The sequence below is a fragment of the Passer domesticus genome, chromosome 1 (assembly GCF_036417665.1).
Source record: "Passer domesticus isolate bPasDom1 chromosome 1, bPasDom1.hap1, whole genome shotgun sequence".
Lineage (NCBI taxonomy): Eukaryota > Metazoa > Chordata > Aves > Passeriformes > Passeridae > Passer > Passer domesticus.
The window spans coordinates 160586766-160606473 of record NC_087474.1 but is presented as its reverse complement, the minus strand read 5'-3'; the positions used below and the strand labels follow the sequence as shown (position 1 = coordinate 160606473).

The window sequence follows — 19708 nt, the reverse complement described above, 5'->3', positions numbered from 1 at the left end:
AGGAAAATGCGAGCCGGGGGAGGGAGGAGGGGGTGTTTGTGTGGAAAAGATGGCTGAGGGTGACATCTAGAGGAATTCCAGATGGGAATCGCGTTTGGGGGTGGGGGGGTATCCCAGCGGATGGGATAGGGCTGCCTGGGTGGAAAAGAGGTTTTTTTGGGGGGGAAAAAATGGGTTAAAGGAAAGCAGCTGCCGTGGGTCTAGTTCCTGGCTGTCCCTGCTGTGAGGCTGAGCTGGGAATGAAGCTCCAGGAGGGATCGGGACTGGAATCACTTCTGTCATGAGTTTGGTCCAGCCTCAGCTCGATGGGAAGTGCAGGGTGGGGAAGGAACATATGGAGAGAGGGGGGAAGGCAGCAGGGCACAGGGATTGGTGTCACAGCCCCTGTTTTGTCCCTTTGATGGATGCCGGGTGGGAAAAGACCAGCTGGTGCTCTGGGAATTGTGCAGGGATTTGAGGATGGCAGATGATGAGGGAGGACCAGGTGCACGCAGGGTGGGCAGGGAATTCTTTCCTGGCTCCACGCTCTGGGAATTTGGGCCAGGAGGGGATTTTGTGGTGCTGGGCTCTCCCTGGGGAATATTTGGGATCCTAGCGATGGATACTACAGGAGATGCTGATCCAGTGATGGACACTCAAGAACTTGGGGATCCCAGTGATGGAGGTTCAAGAATCCAGAGATCCAGGCTCATCCCACAGTGTGGGCAGGAGGAAAAGAAGGAGTTCCTCCTCTTTGCCTTGCTCAGGTGAGACCCCACCTGTAGAGCTTCCTCCAGCTCTGGGGTCCAACAGCAGAAGGACCTGGAGTTGCTGGAGCAAATCCAGAGGAGGCCATGGAAATGCTCCAAGGGATGGAGCCCCTCTGCTCTGGAGCCAGGCTGGGAGAGCTGGGAATGTCCAGCCTGGAAAAAGGAAGGCTCCAGGGATACCTCAGAGCCCCTTCCAGTGTCTGAAGAGGCTCCAGGAGAGCTGGAGAGGGACTTGGGACAAGAGATGGAGGGACAGGACACAGGGAATGGCTTCCCACTGCCAGAGGGCAGGGATAGATGGGATATTGAGAAGGAATTCTTCCCTGTGAGGGTGCTAAGGTGATGGAATGGAATTTCCAGAGTAGCTGTGGCTGCTCCTGGATCCCTGGAAGTTTCCAAGGCCAGGTTGGATGGTGCTTGGAGCAGCCTGGGATAGTGGAAGGTGTCCCTGCCCATGGCAGGGGTTTGGAATTGGATGCCCTTCAAAAATCCCTTCCAATCCAAGTTATTTTGTGATTCCATGACTCCAGTGGGGCTTGGAGCAGGTTTGCACCACCTGGCAGTGGCTCAGTGAGGACTGGGATTTTTAGGATTTTAACCCTATGAGGATTGGAGTTCCAGAGAGAGAGAGAGATCTCCATCTTTCCACTGGCTGCCTGAAAATCTCCACTTTTCCAAAAAACCTGGGGACACACAGGATGGAAAGGAGATCGTGAAGGGATTTTATTTCCCTTGCTTTACCCATGAATTAACTTCTGTTTCCCTCCCTTCTCTGGAGCAGAATAAGCTTTTGTTCAGGGCAATAAGCTGCAGAGATAGTGGCTGCCTGTGTTTATGTTTCCCATTTCCAGGCAAATCCCATTTCAGAGCCCCCCGAACGCCAGGCTGGGAACTGAACATCCCGATCGGAGCGAGCTGCGGTGGATGGAGCATCAGAACAGAAGATTGTTTTTCCACATGGGGCTGAGCAGCCGGGGTTTGGCTTCTGATGTCCATCCAAAACACGTGGGTGGGGAAGGAATGCTCTGTTTTCAGTCAGCAATGGAATCACTGGTTTAATTTTAGCCTCTCCGGAGCAGAACTTGAAGAAAGGAGTTCCCAGAGCAAAGCGCCCTACGGAGGCTGGAAGGGGAAGAGGAGCTGGAGTCTCCATGTGGCTCCCAGGAATAGTGGTGTGCCCCCAGACTGGTGCTCCTGAGCACGAAAAATTCATGGTTCTCATTAAAAACCTGGATCTGACTCATCTGTGCAGGGCAGGAGAAGCATTGGGACATCGTGGAGCTGTTGGGAGGACAAGGAGAAGCCATGGACGTGCCAAGCTCCATCAAAAGGTGCCCCACCAATACACAGGGAGCTTCAGTGGATGAAATGTTAGGAAGAATTTGTCCCAGGAGGAATCAAGTAAGTTGGATCCCCTTTGTGACTTTTGGATGTGCATTGATCTCTGTTTTGCTGAGTGGTGCTGCCCACAGAACTCCAAAGAACCAGCTGGGAGAGGAATCAGGTAAAAAAAAAAAACCCAGGAAAGTCTCAAAAATTCACCTTCCTCTTCCTGAACATCCTTCCCTCTCATCCAGGGCCTGCAAAGGAGCATCTGATGCCACTTTCCCCTCAGCTTTTCCAGCAAAAGCCACAGCTCAGATTGTCAGGAAGTTTGCTTCCCTCTCTTTGGCGCTGCTGTGAAATTTCCTGAAACCAAAAGTATTTGCAAATGTTTTTTGACAGGAACCCTGGAGTAGCAGGTCCTGCAAGGTGGGAATTTTGCAATGGCAGCTGGTGGTGTAACTGCATTAAATTGGGATAAAACCAGATCCCTGGATGGCCACATGCTCCTGGAAGAGCTCTGCTGGACAATGCTGAACATCCAAACCATATTCCTAATCCAAATATTTGCAGTTGGCAGTGTATGGATTTTTTTTTCTCAGCCTTTCCAAGCAGGGAAAAGTCCAAGGCCCGAGCACTTGGGGAGCAAAGTCCTCTCCCCTTCACGGCTGAAGTAGGATCAATACAGATGTTTTCACATGAACAAATATTTTTGGGAATTCTGCCATGGTTTTCTGGTGGATTGAATCTATCCTTTGGAATTGGCAAAGGAAAAGCCATGATTTCATTGCCAGGATATGGTGGAGTCATGTCAGAATGATGGAATGGTTTGGGTTGGAAGGGACCTTCAAATTCATCCAGTTCCATCCCTTGCCATGGGTAGGGACACCTTCCATGATCCCAGGGTGCTCCAACCATCATCCAAGCTGGCCTTGGACACTTCCAGGGATGGGACAGCTACAGCTCCTCTGGGAATTCCATCCCAGCCTCTCACCACCCTCACAGGGAGGAATTTCTTCCCAATATCCCATCTATCCCTGTCCTCTGGCAGTAGGAAGCCATTCCCTGTGTCCTGGCACTTCAGGTCCTTATCCCAAGTCCCTCTCCATCTCTCCTGGAGCCTCTTCAGGCACTGGAAGGGGCTCTGAGGTCTCCCTGGATCCTTCCCTTCTCCAGGCTGGACATTCCCAGCTCTTCCCAGCCTGGCTCCAGAGCAGAGGGGCTCCATCCCTTGGAGCATCTCCATGGCCTCCTCTGGATTTGCTCCAGCATCTCCAGGTCCTTCTGCTGTTGGGGACCCCAGAGCTGGGTCCTGTGAGTCCCTGCTGTTTCCTTTCCTCACTCAGTAAAGGAATCTCATTTTGCCGTGGGATGTCACAGCCCCCACGATCCCATTCCCACAGAGTGGAGGATTTAGGATATTTTTGGATTAATTGATTTGTAGTCGAGGTTTTTGATCCATGGAATTGATCCAGGTTTTTGGTCCTTCTGCCTCGATGGAATTGCCAAATGAGGCATCCTGGATTCAGTGGGTGAACAAAGAGGAGAAAGAGGAGGATTTGCTCTCTGTCCCTACTTGAAATACCTTGGAAAATAATTCCTGCTGGGAATGACAATGACATGGAAGCACAGAGACCATTCCTCTGGTTTCTCCCTTTCCCAAGCATGTGGATTGAGGTCCGTGGGCAGCTCCTGCCTTGGCAGTGCCACCAGAGGCAAGAAACATCCCCAAAAACCAGACACCACCACAAAAAACCAGCACCCACTCGATAAATGACAGCAGCTTTTCCTTGCTGCTCCTGCAGCCATTTCTTCTCCTGTTCCTGACATTTTCCTCTCTGTTTTCCATCTAATCCAGGAGATATCTCCTTCCCTTGAGCCTTGCTCTGGAGTCTTGTTGTTATCAGCAGAAAAATGTGAGTCAAGAGTTTGTTTGCCCTTGGGAAGCACTTTTCCCCCCCCCCCCCCACTCCTGGAGTTAAAATAGGAAAAACATTTTGTTTAAGAAGCAAATTTCTTCAGTGGTAGAAAATTGCTGAGCTCCTCTCGGAGCTAGGGCTGTGTCCATGGATTTCTGTAGGAATGGAAGGAAGGGTTTTTAGTAGGGACAGAATGAGGGGTGATGGATTTAGACGGGAGGGAGAGGTTGAGATTGGAGATAAAAACTAATTTGTTCACTTGTGAGGATGGTGAGAGGCTGGATCGGGCTGCTCAGGAAAGTTTTGGATGCTCCATCCCTGGAAATGTTGAGAGGAAAAAGTGGGAGAAGTGAAAGGAGAAAGAGAAAAAGATAAGGAGAAGGAAAAGGAGGGTGGGGAGGAAGAGGAGGAGAGAAAGATGGGAAGGAGAAATAAAAAGGAGAAGGAGAAGGAGAAGGAGAAGGAGAAGGAGAAGGAGAAGGAGAAGGAGAAGGAGAAGGAGAAGGAGAAGGAGAAGGAGAAGGAGAAGGAGAAGGAGAAGGGAAGGGAAGGAAAAAAGGAAGAGGAAGAGGAAGAGGAAAAGGAAAAAAGGAAAAGGAAAAGGAAAAGGAAAAGAAAAAGGAAAAGGAAAAGGAAAAGGAAAAGGAAAAGGAAAAGGAAAAGGAAAAGGAAAAGGAAAAGGAAAAGGAAAAGGAAAAGGAAAAGGAAAAGGAAAAGGAAAAGTCCTGCATCCATATCACATCCCATTATCCATGCCCTGGATGGTGCTGGCACAGCAGGGAATGGGTCACTCACCTCCAGACTCCTCCCAATCCTTCAGCAAAAGGATTCAGGGAACAACCACCGACCTTGGGACTACACAGGTTTTAAACCTTCACTCTCTTGATTTTCCACTTCCTCCTGGATTCTCTCCCATTTTTTTACACTTTAATTAAGGCATCTCCCTGAAACCTTGACACAATGATCCCAGAGACTCACAAGTGCTGGAAGACATTCCAGGAAAGCTGTGGCTGCCCCCATCCCTGGAATTGTTCCAGGCCAGGTTGGACAGGGCTTGGAGCAGCCTGGGATAGTGGAAGGTGCCCGTGCCCATGGAAAGGGGTGGAATTCCATGACTCTGCAGGTCCCTTCCAATCCAAACCATTCCATGATTCCATGATGTCCCACACATGCTGTTCCTGCAAATGGATCCCTGGCAGAGCTGGGTGTTTCAGGATCCAGGGATCCTCTGGCACAGTTGTCACTGGATCTGCACTGGGATAATGTTTTAGGACATTGAAAGGATTTATTTTTGGGCTGAACGAGATAATTTAATTCTTCTTCCCTGTGTTCCCTTCCCTGGGATGTTTACTCATGCTCAAAACCCTGCACTTGCTTTTTTTTTTTTTTTTTTTCCCCTCTTTTAAAAAAAATTAAATTAGACTTCCAAAGTGTCATAGAAACTTAGTGCTGTGAATTAAAAGTGCCATGAATTCTTTTTGGATATGCTGCTTGTGACAGGAATGGGCTGAAAAGCCAGGAAAAAAAAAAAAAAGTTTATTTTAATATTTTAACATCCTCGTCTGTCCTTTGCCCTCTGCACAAATCCCAGGGGAGATTTCTGCCAGCTGCTTGTCCCGAGGCAGGATGCTCCTCTCTGTTCCCTGGAGAAGATCCAGTTCATGCTTAAAATGCTGCTTCTCCTCCTCTGGATACCCCCATCCCAAAGCTTTCCCGATGGAAAACATCCGAGGATGACCCCAAGTGGCCCAAGATCCTCCAAACTTTGCATTTTCTCCTTATAAATTTTGGCATAAATTGGTAAAACAGCTTTGAGTTCGCCTTTTCCCGAGGTTGGATTTTGTGGGAGTGGTGGATCCACGGCTTCCCTGGCTTAAAAATGAGCTTTTCCTCCACGTGTGCTGAATTAATTTCAATTCAGAGCAGCTCGTTCCCAGCTCTTTTATGCAAAGCACTCGACTCCCCGTGCCAGCACAAGGGAGGGAAGGAGCAGCTGGGAGTGGAGGAGGATTTTTTTTGGCACAAGTGCCAATTCCTGTCAGTTTAAAGCCATTATGAAACTCTGGGTGGGATTTGGGATCTATTGAAGCTGATCTGAGGCCGCCCAAAGGGAGGAGATCTGTCATTCCTGCCTGCCTGGTTCCCAGCCTGTTCCCATGTGTGCAAAACTTGGAAAAAAAGAGAGGACTTGGGGTATTTTTAGCAGTTTTTGGGTCACACTCCCTAAATTCTTTGCATTTTGAAGCCTTTTCTCACAAAATAGTTTATCCCAACAAGCTGGTTCTTCCCAAATTCCACTTTAAAATGCCACAAAACACCAAAAATAATTTACTAAATCTCCCTTTCCAAGCAGGGAAATCGTGGGCTCATCCCAGAGATGTGATTTGATCAGAGCTGGGACAGGCAGAACTCCCTGGCTGCATTGGGAAGTGAGATATCCCAAGGGACAGCGTCTGTTTTAATGGATTTGAGGTTGATAATGGGTTGCTTTTCCAAATGTTCCATCCTGGTGTCGTGTTGCTCCAGCTCCTTGGCTCGGCTTTTTGTTCCCTGAATAATTTTAGGCTGGAGTTTTATCTTCTTTACACACTTGAGGCTCTGCTGCTCTTTATTTAAGGGGTTTATTCCCTTGAGGAAAAATTGAATTATTTGGAAAACAAGCTCCTTAAGGATTTTCTTCACTTTCACAGTAAATTTGAAGTTTTGGGACCGGTTTTCCTGTGAAACCCTTTAAAAATGACAGCCAAAGTGTGGGAAATAGGGAATCACGAGGCTGATGGGTGGAATTAACATTTCCTTGCTGGAGATTTTCCTTTGGATCACCAGGAAAATCTCCCCCTCGTGCCTGGCTGTGGGAGGACACTGGTGATGGGAGAGGGGACAGGGGATGGGGACAGGGACAGAGGCTTGGGACAGCTGGGAGAGCTGGATGAGGCTGGAAAGAGGACAGGGAGCAGGAGTCAGGGAATGGGAACAGCCAGGGCTGGGGACAGCTGGACCAAATTTACCTCAATGCAGGAGATCCCAGAATCCTGGAATGGTTTGTGTTGGAAGAAACCTTGAAGATCATCCCATTCCAATCCTTGCCATGGGCAGGGACACCTTCCACCATCCCAGGTTGCTCCAAGCCCTGTCCAACCTGGCCTTGGGGATTTCCAGAGATGGGGCAGCCACAGCTTCTGTGGGAATTCCATTCCAGGATCTCACCATCCTCCCAGGGAAGAATGTTTTCCAAAATTTCATTTAACCCTGTCTTTTGTCAGTTTGAAGCCATTCCCTGTGTCCTGTCCCTCCATCCCTTGTCCCAAGTCCCTCTCCAGTTCTCCTGGAGTCCCTTTAGGCACTGGAAGGGGCTCTGAGGTCTCCCTGGAGCTTTCTGTTTTCCAGGCTGGACATTCCCATCTCTCCCAGCCTGGCTCCAAGGTTCCCATTTTCCAAGTAGATAAATTGTGTTTCACACGTGTTGGTAATTGCAGTCTTAGTGAAGCCTCAGGAGCTGCAGATGTGGAGAAAGGAGAGAAGAAGAAACTTGGGATAAAATCTCACCCAAACCCCAACTGAACATGGAACCAAAGGACCAGGGAAAGGTGGAGGAACAACGAAGGTTAGGAGAGGGAAAAAAACAGCTTCCCCTTTTCTGTGTGGAACTGTAAATAATTCCAGGATTTTGGCTCAGTTTGTGGAACAGGCTCTTGCACACTGTGTGGAATAAACTTTTTTGGGGACAACAGTCATAGGAGAAAAGCTGCAGCCATCTGATCATTGGAGATGGGAATAGCTGGGCCAGGCAGGGATGGGGACAGGAGAAATGGGGACAGCTGGGCCAGGATGGGATGGTGTTATAAATGAGAAGCTTGACTTGGCCAAATACTCAAGCAGCAATCAATTGATTAATTAATATGGTAAAGTATGAGCAATACAGTGCTGGGCACAGCGGGGGAAATTTTCCCTCCAACTGCACGCCGATAGTTGGGGCTTAAAGATATTTATAGGGGTAATCAAAAGCTTTCTCAGGAGTTTATATTCCCAATTTTTACGTCAAAATTCTGTACACTAGTGTGATTTAGTTTTTCCCAGGATGTATCCCAGAAAGGAGTATCCCCAGATGGTGGGGTCCAGCTTCCAAAAGAAGAAATAAGTCTCCCAGCTGGTGAGGTCCAGGGTCCAGATGCAGGTTCACCTTTTAATTGCAAGGACTATAAATGTCATAACAGTGATGTCCAGCTTCCCTTGGTCGAAACTATCAGTCCTTGAGTTGATGTTCATCTTCCTTGCTCAGGTTGCTTTTCACAGTTTTGTTAAGGCGTTGAGATAAGGATGTTTCCTTTTTATATATTCTAAAGCTATAGTTTCAAAGATTCTTACTACAAGCAATATTCTAAAATTATACTTCAAAAGTTTATTATTGCAAAACTCTTTAAGGCTTAGCTACAAGCAGAAAGTTCCTGTCAAACAGCAACATCCTTAAAGCTTTAATTTGAATGCTTCTGAATCAACTTAAGACTTATAACGGTTAATTTTGAACAGAGGACAGGTTCAAAAACCTTCTTCCATGCTTTACTTCCTCAGCTATTTATTAGAATTCGTCTTTATAACTGTCCCACTGTCGGTTTCCACACATTTCACAATCACAGATACACACGTTGCCCGTATGTACCCTGACACGAAACACAGCTTGGTATTTCACAGGGACAGGGGAAATGGGGACAGCCGGAGCAGGCTGAGATGGTAATAGGGGACAACCGGGGACAGCCAGGCCGGGCCGGGTTAGGCCCAGGCCCAGGCCTAGGCCCAGGCCCAGTTTAGGCCGCGCTGTCCAGGCCCCGTTGCCAGGCAACGGCGGCGGGCGTCACGTGACCGCTCAGGAGCGCTCACGTGGGTCCGTTGGCGTCGGGCGGCGCCGGTTGATGACGTCACGGCGCCGCGGGGCCGTGCGGGAGCGCTGCGGGAATGGAGGAACGGGAGCGGCTGTGCCGGGAGATCCGAGCGCTCCAGGGTGCGGGAATTGGGGAAAATCGGGAATGGGAGAGGCTGTGCCGGGAGATCCGAGCGCTCCAGGGTGCGGGAATTGGGGAAAATCGGGGAAAATCGGGAATGGGAGCGGCTGTGCCGGGAGATCCGAGCGCTCCAGGGTGCGGGAATTGGGGAAAATCGGGAATGGGAGAGGCTGTGCCGGGAGATCCGAGCGCTCCAGGGTGCGGGAATTGGGGAAAATCGGGAATGGGAGAGGCTGTGCCGGGAGATCCGAGCGCTCCAGGGTGCGGGAATTGGGGAAAATCGGGGAAAATCGGGAATGGGAGAGGCTGTGCCGGGAGATCCGAGCGCTCCAGGGTGTGAAGGGATCGGGAAACACCGGGAAACGAGGGGAACAGGGAAAAAAAGGAGGGAGAGACAAGGAAAAGACGCCGGGTAGGGAAGCAGGGAGCGGCTGGGAGCAATGGGAAGAGGATCTGGAGGAGGGATAAGGGGAAATCTGGGCATCCTGGGGGGCTTTGGAGCGTTTTAAGGGAATGTTGGGAATGTGAGGTGGGATCGGGACGGGTTGTGGTGGGATCTGGGGAGTTTTTGGTTGGGGAGGGACGAGGTGGGGAAGGGAAGTTGGATTTTAAGTGCTGGGGGATTTTGGGATCCCCACACCAGGGAATTCCCACAGTGCTGCTCTTGGAACCCTCCTGGCTTTGGGAAGGGGCTTTTCCCTGTCCCACAGCCCCGGGCTGGGAGCACAGAGGTGGGATGTGGATCCATGTGCCCTTCCCAAGCTCTGGAAAGCACCAGGGATTATTTTAGCACCAAATCCCTCTGGTTTTTATCCTTCAGAGTAAATTTTCCCTGTTAGTGAGGCCGCAGCCTCCGCTCAGGAATTGGGATTTGCCTCTCCAGGAGCTCCTGGGTGGGGGAATGGTGAGAGGGAGGAAAACAATCCTTGATTTTCCCGTGAGGAATGTGCTGACTCAGCTCTCCTGGCAGCACCGTGACCCCGGTGAAGGAAAAACTCTGCCTGGAACACCAGGCTCCAAATTCCTTCGGGAATCACTCACGGGAAAGGTTTTCTGAAGACTGAGGCTGGACAAGGGCAGAAATTCCCAAAATAACAGGGGTGTTGGCTTCCAGAGGGACACAACAGCAGAACTTTGGAATGTCCTTGTTGCTGCTTTGAAAGGAAGCAAGGAAGGGAATTTGGGAAGGGTCTGGAGCACCAGGAGCAGCTGAGGGAGCTGGGGGGCTCATCCTGGAGAAAAGGAGGCTCAGGGGGAACCTTCTGGCTCCCTAAAATTCCCTGACATGAGGGTGGAGTTTGGGTGGGATCAGGATCTGCCAGGATGCAGGGAATGGCTTCCCATTGCTGGAGGGCAGGGATAGATGGGATTTCAGGAAGGAATTCTTTCTTGTGAGCTTGGGGTGGAATTCCCAGAGAAGCTGTGGCTGCCCCTGGATCCCTGGAAGTGTCCAAGGCCAAATTGTGGCCGGGAAGTGGAGCCAGATGTTCCTGAAGGTCCCTTCCAACCCAAACCACTCCCGGACTCTGTGATTCCATGACTTTTCCTTCCGCCCTGGCTCACCATCCGAAACCCGAGTGTTGATATAATTCCAGCAGAAGGAGGAGCAGCTCTGTGTTGCTCTGAGATTCCCACGGGATCGGGGAATGAGCGCTCTGCCTTCTCTCCTGCAGGTCTCATCAACAGCCACAGGAACATGCACGGGAATGTCCCACATCCGGCGCCGTCGGCTGCTCCGAGGTGGAACAACCCCCGCCAGCCTGGCTACGCCAGGAGAGGAGCCTTTTCCAGCAGGTACTCCCAGCAGGCTCCCAGGAATTTCCACCCGCACCAGGCTCACTCCTGGAGGAAAAAATACTCCCTGGACAACCGGCTGCCGGGGTCGGGGTATGACGTTGGAAGCGGTTCCGGCAATTCCCAGGGTTTTGGGAACCTTGGGGAGGGCCAGGCTGCTGAGGCACCGGAATCGTTCCCGGAGAGACACGTGGACTTCACCACGGATGGGAACATCGTTGTGGATATCCAGGTGCCGCAAAGGGCTGGCCAGGAAAACGCGGGTCCTTACGGAGATTTTTCCAGGCGGGATGCGGCTCCGTCGGCGGATGGAAACGCCCAGAAATCTCTTCTCCAGGAAGAAGAGAGAAGACCTTCCCTATCCATTTCCTTCAGTTCCACCTCAAGGACTGTGTGCCTGCCTGGCAGCGGAGCCGGGAGCTCCTTTTCCGCCTCTGGAAGCACCAGTGAAAGCGCCGTGGCGCTGAAGTCGGAGCCGCAAAAACCTTTGGAATTCCCAGGTCAGGAGCCAGCCCAGCACTTGGTACGGATCAAGGCAGAACCACTCTCTCCAGGGCAGCCGAGTGCTGAGGATGCTTCCCTACATCCCAAACTCTTTGGGAATGCCGAGATGCTGTCTCGACCTGCTCAGGCTGGGGTGGCTCTGGTGAAGAGCAGATTTCCCGTAATTCCCAAAGCTCCCGCTGTCCAAAAAGCTGCCTCGGCACCCATCTCCAGCAAGTCTCAGAAATTCAGGAAAAACAACTACACCTGGGTGGCAAACCCTGGGAAGAGCTCTCGGATTGTGAAGAGGTGGGCGAGCCCTCGAGCCGAAAATTCCAAGAAGGGCGTTGCAGGAGCAGACAAAGGTGCTAAAATCTCCCCCAAAGCGGATTTGGGAGCGAAGATGAAGAAGCTGGGATTGCAGTCCAAGCTGGGAGTTTCTCCCAGTAAATATAAATGGAAAGCCTCCAGCTTGCAGGCTTTGCCTTCCACTTCCAAGTCAGCATTCCAGTGGAGATCCGAGGACCAGAGGAAGGCTCCAGCCCCAAATATCCCTGGCACTGTTTGTGTCCCGCCGGCTCCGAGCGCAGCGTCCGTTGTTCCCGGTGGGATGAAATCCTTTGGAGAGGCTGCACTGTCCAGCTACAAAGTGAAGAGTCGGACAAAAATCATCAAGAGGAAAGGGAATGTGGGGTGAGTTGTTGGTTCGGATTTTGTGTCCCTGGGTGTCGTGTCAGGTTGTGGCTGTGGGAGAAATTCCGGTGAGGGTTGTTGTGTGCTGGAGGATTTATGGAATCGTGGAGTGGGTTGGGCTGGAAGACCTTAAAAATCATGGAATTCCACACCCCTGCTATGAACAGGGACACCTTCCACTGTCCCAGGCTGCTCCAAGCCCTGTCCAACCTGGGTTGGACACTTCAGGGATGGGGCAACCTCAGCTTCTCTGAGAATTCCATTCCAGGACCTCACCACCCTCCCAGGGAAGAATTCCTTCTCAATATCCCATCTATCCCTGCCCTCTGGCAGCAGGAAGCCATTCCCTGTGTCCTGGCACTCCATCCCTTGTCCCAGGTCCCTCTCCAGCTTTCTTGGAGCTCCTTTAGGCCTTGAAAGGGGCTCTGAGGTCTCCCTGGATCCTTCTTTTTTCCAGGCTGAGCATTCCCATCTCTCCCAGCCTGGCTCCATCCCTTGGAGCATCTCCATGGCCTCCTGTGGATTTGCTCCAGCAGTTCCATGTCCTCCTGATCCAGAGCTGGGTCCTGTGAATCCCTGTGCTCGCTTCCTCACTCAGCAAAGGAAGCTTTTGCATTTTCCTTGATTTAATTTCAAATTCTTGTAATTGTTGTGTTGATTCCTGCTGCTGTTTCCCACATCCCTTCCGTGCTTCCCAGCAGGTTTCCCTCCTTGCCTTGCCCTCCTGCTCTGCCTGGAAAACTACCAGTGGGTGGATTGTGCTAGGAAAATCATTCTGGAGAAGCTGGGAATGTTTGGGATTTTTTGGCAGCTCAGGGAGACCTCCCACACGTTGGTAGATTCCAGCAGAACCAGGGATCATCCCCCTGTGCTGGGCATGGCTGGGGCTCCTCAGATCCTGGCGGGAGGATATTGAGGATCTGGAGCATGTCCAGAGTTGGGAATGGAGGTGAGGAAGGGTCTGGAGCACCAGGAGCAGCTCAGGGAGCTCAGCCTGGCAGAGGGAGGCTGAGGGGGGACCTTGTGGCTCCCTGAATTCCCTGACAGGAGGGTGAAGTCAGGAGGGATCAGGATCTCCCAGGGAACAAGGGAAAGGGCGTGAGGAAACAGCCTCAAACTGCTCCACAGGAGGTTTAGTTTGGATATTGGGAAAATTTCTTTTTTTAAAGGGTGGGCAGGCATTGGGAATTCCCATCCCTGGGGAGGTTTAAGATCCCTGGGAATGTGGAACTTGGGGATATGGTGGTGTCCTTGCCACTGCTGGCAAATGCTTGGATTTGACGATCTCAGAGGTTTTTTCCAGCCTAAACCATTCCATGATCCCATGATTCAATCCCTCACATCTGTTGAGCAGAAGGCAGTGAGTAAGTTTGGCTGTCAAACACCTCATTCTCCATCTGTTCTTGCCAGGAATTCCTCACATTTTTCCCGTTTCCTTGGAATTTTCTCTTCAGAGCTTCTCCTCTCCCCTCTCAGCCAGAGGAGAATCCTGGTGGGATTTGACTCCTCTTGGAGCCCTGGAGAAGGACACCAGAAGCATTTTGGTCACTTCCCTCCTCCCTCCTAACCTTGTCACATTCCCTTTCCCAGTTCCCCCACGGATAAGAAGAACATCTCCCCCACCACAGCTCTGAAGAGCCGCTTCCACCTCCGGAGGAGAAATTCCACGCGGGGAAAACCTTCGGCGACGGCGAAGCGCTCCTCGCCCCGGGGCCTGGTGCAGATTTCCAAGCACCGCCTCTGCCGGATGCCGGCGACCAGGACACAGGCAGCCACCAAGGAAGGTAGGAATGGGCATTCCAAGGGCTCACTGGACTCATTCCGAGGGTTCTTGGATTTGGGAATGTGTTGCTGAGTCCTCCTGGAGGTGTCGTTGGTCCTGGGGCAAACACCGAGGAGGAGTTTGACTGCATAGCTGAGTTGTCCTTTTGGCATCTCCACAAAAAAACCCCACCTGCTTCCTGCTTTTCCTGGGGTTTCCCTGGATTTTCAGGAAGCTTTTCCAAGGAGGAAGAGGTTGGCAGAGGCGGGAATACACAAATCTCTCACCTGTATCCCAGTGTGGTGTCCAGTTTTGGATCTAATTTGCTTAAAACACCAGACTTTAGTGGAATACTGAATCCATCGTGTTTGGGAACAGGGAATTTGCATCCATGTCCTGCTGCCTTAGAGCAGAACTCAGAGTGGCACCTCCACGTGTCTGGAATGTTGTTGGGATGTTGGTGGCTCCAAGTCTTGTTCTTCTGTTCCCTAGGGATATTTTGTGGCTAAAAGGCTTCCCCCACCTGGGATTCAGTTGTTTCAGATGGATGTGAGCCATGTTTTCCCTGTGAAATTCCCTGTGGGAATTGCTGGAGCTGGGAGAGGGGTTTGGATCAGATGTAGCTGGGATTTGTCTCCAGTTGTATTTTGGGATTATTTGGTGTTCAAACAGCTCCGTTGAGATGTTGTTGAGTTTTCCTGGGTGAGGGATTTTGGACAAGGGATGGAGTGCCAGGACAAGGGGGAATGGCTTCCCACTGCCAGAGGGCAAGGTTAGATGGGAAATTGGAAAGGAATTCTTCCCTGGGAGGGTGGGAAGGCCCTGAATGGAATTCCCAGAGAAGCCGTGGCTGCCCCTGGATCCCTGGAAGTATCCATGACCAGCTGGGATGGGGCTTGGAGCAACCTGGGATAGTGGAAGGTGTCCCTGTTCATAGCCGGGGTGTGGAATTCCATGATCTTTGAGTTCTTCCAACCCAAATCGTTCCATGATTCCATAAAAAGTCAAAAAGCTCTGGAGACATGGAGCAATTTGGGATTTTAACCTTGGAGGGAATTGAGGCAGTGATGATTCCAGGGATATCAGCTTGTTTGGAATCCCAGTTCCTTGATTAAAGGGAATGTTCCCACACTGAAATCTTGATTTTTAACTGGATAGGGATGAGAAAATAAAGCAGGAATGTGGTTTTGCTCCTGGATTTGGGAATTTGGCAAATAAAAAAGGTTGGAGAGTCGACGAAAAAAAAAGGGAGCGGGTCTGGAAGTGACCCTGGGAGAGCAGGAAGTTCTTTCCCCCCTCCAAAAGTGGATCCAATTATCCAGCCTTTCCTGGCAGGTGCTTCTCTGTGTGGCACCTTCTCCTTTGCAGAGAAATTCAGGAAGATCCTGGATTTCCTTGAAATGAAATTCAGTGAATTTTGGATTTGCTCCATTTGATTAAAATTGACTTTTTTTATTTGAATCCTTTTGTACTTCAAGATTTTTCTTGGAGAGCTTCAATCCCAGGCAGAGAGTTTACAGCTTCAAGTGTTGGAATATTCTTAAAAAGCTTGGAAAAGTTGGAAAGCTGTGGAATTATTCCAGGGCTGTTCCTCTGTGTGCTCCAGGACTCCTGTGTGGTTGTTTTTTTTCCCTCCCCAGGTTTAGTAGGAAAAGATTATTGGGTGGTGGATGGAGCAGGGATATTCCCAAGTCTGGGAGATCCTGGATGGTCACAGGGATTGGGACAACTCCCATGCTCCCTGTAAATGTATAATTATGGATGTGGTGCCGGTGTCTTCTGGTTCCACAGGGAGCTGGGAATAAGAGAAGTCTTGTGGGTTCAATTCCTGGCTACCAGGTTATCCAAGAGGTTTTGGGAAGGTTGTTTTGGTTTCTTTAGGGGCAAAGTGTGGATATTAATCCCATCAAAAATATTGTGGATATTATTCACCACAAAGTGGTGGAATTTCCAGTCTTTTCCATTTCTCCTTGGACAGGTGTTAGGGAAGTAAATGGGGTTGCTGGGATGCACTGGGGGCAGAGTGGGATAGGAATGGAGCAGGGAGGTGGATCCATTTGTGGAGGGAAAGACAGAGGGGAGGAATGCTCCCAACTTCCTGCACGGCAGCGTGGCTGGAAAAGCTGGATCAGCCCCTTCCGTCCCCACGGATGTGGGGCCTGTGGTGACACAGCCTGGCTGGATTCCTGTTTGTCCTGTTCCACGGGATTTTGGGATCTGTGGCACAGCTCTGTGGGCTGTGCAAAGACATTGCTCCTGCTTTTCCCAAGTGCTGGTCTGTCTCCTGACTTTCCAATTCCCTTCTTGGACCCAAATGGATCTGTTTGGTCTCATCAGCAGGGAAGCTCTTCCAGACATTGCCGAGTCTTGAAGTGGGATTGGTGTTTCCCACTCTGTCCACTTCCCTCTGTGGGAATTGCTTTTATTTAGGGATCAGAGATCCAATAGGAAGTGGCAGATTGGCAGGAATTTTCTTGGGATTATTGGGCCGTTCTATGAGAGATCCACCTGCAGCTCTTATGGATTAATTCCAAAATAGTTGATTAAGTGGGATGTTTAATACCAGCTCAGTTATTGGAGTGCGTCCCAAATGGAAGTTTTTCCAATGGGATGGTGGAGCAGGGAGAAAGTTCCAGGTCAGGCTGCCTCCCTCGCCTCTGGGATCCTCAGGGATGTGATGGAAAAGGGATGAAAGGTGGTGGTTGTTTCTTTCCTTATCCAGGGAAAAGCTGGAGGACCGACAAGGATCATCAAGGTCTCGTGTGCCACTGTGTTGGATAAAACCATGGAATGGTTTGGGTGGGAAGGGACACTTGAGATCATGGAATTCCAGTCCCCAAAAGGTAGGGACAACTTTCACTATCCCAGGTTGCTCCAAGCTCCATCCAGGTTGGCCTTGGACACTTCCAGGGATGAAACAGCCACAGCTTCTCTGGGAATTTCATTCCAGCACCTTCCCAATCTCACAGGGAAGAATTCCTTCCCAAATCCCATCTATCCCTGCCCTCTGGCAGTAGGAAGCCATTCCCTGTGTCCTGGCACTTCAGGTCCTTATCCCAAGTCCCTCTCCAGCTCTCCTGGAGCCCCTTCAGGCACTGGAAGGGGCTCTGAGGTCTCCCTGGATCCTTCCCTTCTCCAGGCTGGACATTCCCAGCTCTCCCAGCCAGTCTAAACGCCAAATGAGCTTTTTGTCCATGTCCTGTCCCGTCACCTTGGGAATCCTTTATCTGCTTTCTCTAAACTGAAGATGGAATATTCCCAAAAGTTCAGGGATGGCATCTTTTTCTCACCACTTTTGAGAGAAAATGCCGACTTTTAGGTGAGGTTTGACTGATCCAGGTGTGATGACAGCAGGATATTCTGGCTTTTCCCATCCTAAAAGTCCCATGCCAGAGGATATGGGAATCCCACACTTTCCCAATAGCTTTCTCCTATCTTTGTCTGGGATTTCTTACAGGATGAGGCTTATTCCCAACCTATTTTTTGTCGACAGACAAGTGAGTTCTGGTTGTTGGGAACTTTTCCTCAACATTCCTTGACTCATCCTGCTTGGGCATCCGAGCTGTCATTTCTTATTCACGGGATTTTTTCCTTGGAAAAAACTAGGAATAAGTGCTTCAAAGGAAGATTTGATTTTTTTTTCTGAATAATTTTAACGTCAGAGATGTGGCAAATGTGTGGACAAGGAGAATGGGAGCGACAACTGCGTGGTACGTGTGGGAAAATTGGGATTTTTGCAGGAGAATCGGGAGCTTTTCCAGGAGAACTGGGGATTTTGGGAAGCGCACACAGCCCTGCAGAGGGCACTCGTGCCTCTCCCATCTCCTCAGTCCACCTTTTTCTGGTTATTGATGGCCTAATTTCGTCTTTATGTGAAAGAAAGCAGATCTGGAGTAATTTGCAGCAATAACCTGCTAATGCCGGGCCAGTATCAAAATTCCCATGTTCATTCCCGGTGGCAGATAAAACACTAATATATAATTATCCTTGCAAATTGGATTGTTTTAAATAACCAAAAGGCTACGGCCGGGGAGAAAACCATCCCATTTCCCTGGAGTTCCTATTGCGGGGTAATTGCTGCGTTCAATCAATTTCCTTGGCATTAGAAATTCCATCACAATCAACATTAAGCTTTATTCATTGTGATGGCAAAGAGCCGGATCATTTCTCCTCTTTTCCTTAACTGGCAAAATTAATCAGGGAAAAGATTTTAAACATTTACCCGTGCGAAAGAGGTCAGCTCTGCCACTATATTGCTCAGCAGATAAGGGGGCTAATAAAAAGAAAATTGAATTACTAATGATCGCCAGGAACAGAGTATATAAAACCTGGCAATCGCCCGGTGCAGGAAAAAAAGGGAATCAATTTTCTCCGGACAAGGTGCGCTCGTTTTTTATTTTGGCTCATATTATCAGCAATTTAATTGGAGAGAGCATAAACAGGAGGAAACAGTTAGGGAATAATGAGGCTGGAGGTGTAAAATCCTGCAGGATAGATGCTGGACACAATTTATTTGGCACAACAGATAATCACTTTAATTGAATCCAAAAGTGCAGCGTTCAGCAGCGCCGGCGCTGCGCCTCGCCCGGGGGGGATCATGGAATATTACAAAGAGGCTCCTCCGTGTCTTTTCCACCTCTGTAATGTCCCCTTCCAGGCAGGACTGCTCCGGGATTGCTTCGGCACGGTCACAGCTGGCTGGAAGCAGGAGATGGGGAAAGCAGGAGGGAGATTCTCCGGGGACTTTTCCTTATTTATGTTGTGTTTGTTCCTTAAATAATTTGGGGCTTGCCAGGTCGGGTGGCTCCGTGTGAGACTGGTCATGTCCTGCTGGAGATGAGCTAGGAATCATGGAATGGTTTGGGCTGGGAGGGATCTCAAAGATCAACTTATTTTGCTGTGTCCTGAGTTCAAAGCCTGGCTCCCTTTTCCTGCTGTGACCTCTGGGCATTAAAGGAACTTCTGAAGAGCTTTTGGATTTTTTTCCTGGGACAGGTGGGTGGTTCATCGTGGAATTTAGATCCCAAAATAATTTGGATTGGGAGGGACCTTGAAGATCATCCAATTCCACCCCCCTGCTATGGGAAGGGGCACCTTCCACTATCCCAGGTTGCTCCAAGCCCTGTCCAGCCTGGCCTTGGATATTTCCAGGGATCCAGGGTCAGCCAAAGCTTCTCCGGGAATTCTGTTCCGTTTCTTCACCACCCTCCCAGGGAAGAATTCCTTCCCAATTCCCACTAAACCTTCCCTCCTTCAGCTTAAGTAGATGAGGAATTGTTGCAATTGTTGCAATTCCCCATTTGTGGCTGTGCAAATCCATGGCCAGAGGAGGAATAATTTGGGAGCACATCCTTGTCAAGTCCACTACATCCAGCCTGGATTTGTGTTGCTTCCCTTGGAAATATTCCTTCCCTGCTTATCTTCCCCTTTTTCCTGCTCCAAACTGAGATAAGCCAGTGGTTGGTGTTATCAGCTTCCTTCTTTTCCTGTGTTGCCACCCCAGTATTGAAACTGCCGAACAGAAGGAATCCTGTTTGTTTTCCCATCCTCCTAAGGATAAATTCCATAGGATTCAGAAAACCCACTTCACCCTGCATCTGCAGAAGCTTCTCCAGCTCTTTACTGCCAGAATCACCCTCCAAAAAATTCCCTAAACCCTCATTTCTCTCCTCCTCACTCCACAGGATGCGACATGAGGGGGTTGGGATGGGCTAGGAGTGTTTGCTTGGAAAAACGCTGGAGGCAGAAGTGGCAGGAGCTGCTTTGCATTACTTGGGCGAGCAAAGGGGGTGTAAATGGTGAGGAGCAAGTTATGGGTGGCATCCAAATGCTCAGCTGCTGATAATTTTATTGACACCGGGTGTTTGGATCCCTCTGGCAGCTCTGAAAATCTCAGCCCTGGATTATTTACCCTCTCCTATTTTTTTTTCTTGAAGCTTCCAGCGAGTTGATTCCCAGTGGAACAGCAATTGAGGGAATTTTGGAGGT

At 50.0% G+C, this 19708-nt stretch overlaps 1 protein-coding gene and 1 long non-coding RNA gene across 2 annotated transcripts in view; both read left to right on the top strand.

Annotated features, from left to right (window-relative positions):
- Positions 1-143: 143 nt before the first annotated feature.
- LOC135286304 (uncharacterized) lies at positions 144-6846 on the top strand. Its single transcript, XR_010350703.1, has 3 exons — positions 144-746; positions 1601-2150; positions 2475-6846. It is a non-coding gene; the product is annotated as an uncharacterized LOC135286304 (long non-coding RNA).
- A 2041-nt stretch (positions 6847-8887) lies between these two features.
- The window catches only part of ZC3H3 (zinc finger CCCH-type containing 3), a 125543-nt gene continuing 114722 nt past the window's right edge, over positions 8888-19708 (top strand). The window contains exons 1-3 of the mRNA XM_064399347.1: positions 8888-8987; positions 10662-11958; positions 13549-13742. Of these exons, the coding sequence (XP_064255417.1) occupies positions 8942-8987; positions 10662-11958; positions 13549-13742 (1537 nt within the window). The 5' untranslated portion in view covers positions 8888-8941. The remainder of the gene's footprint in view (positions 8988-10661; positions 11959-13548; positions 13743-19708) is intronic.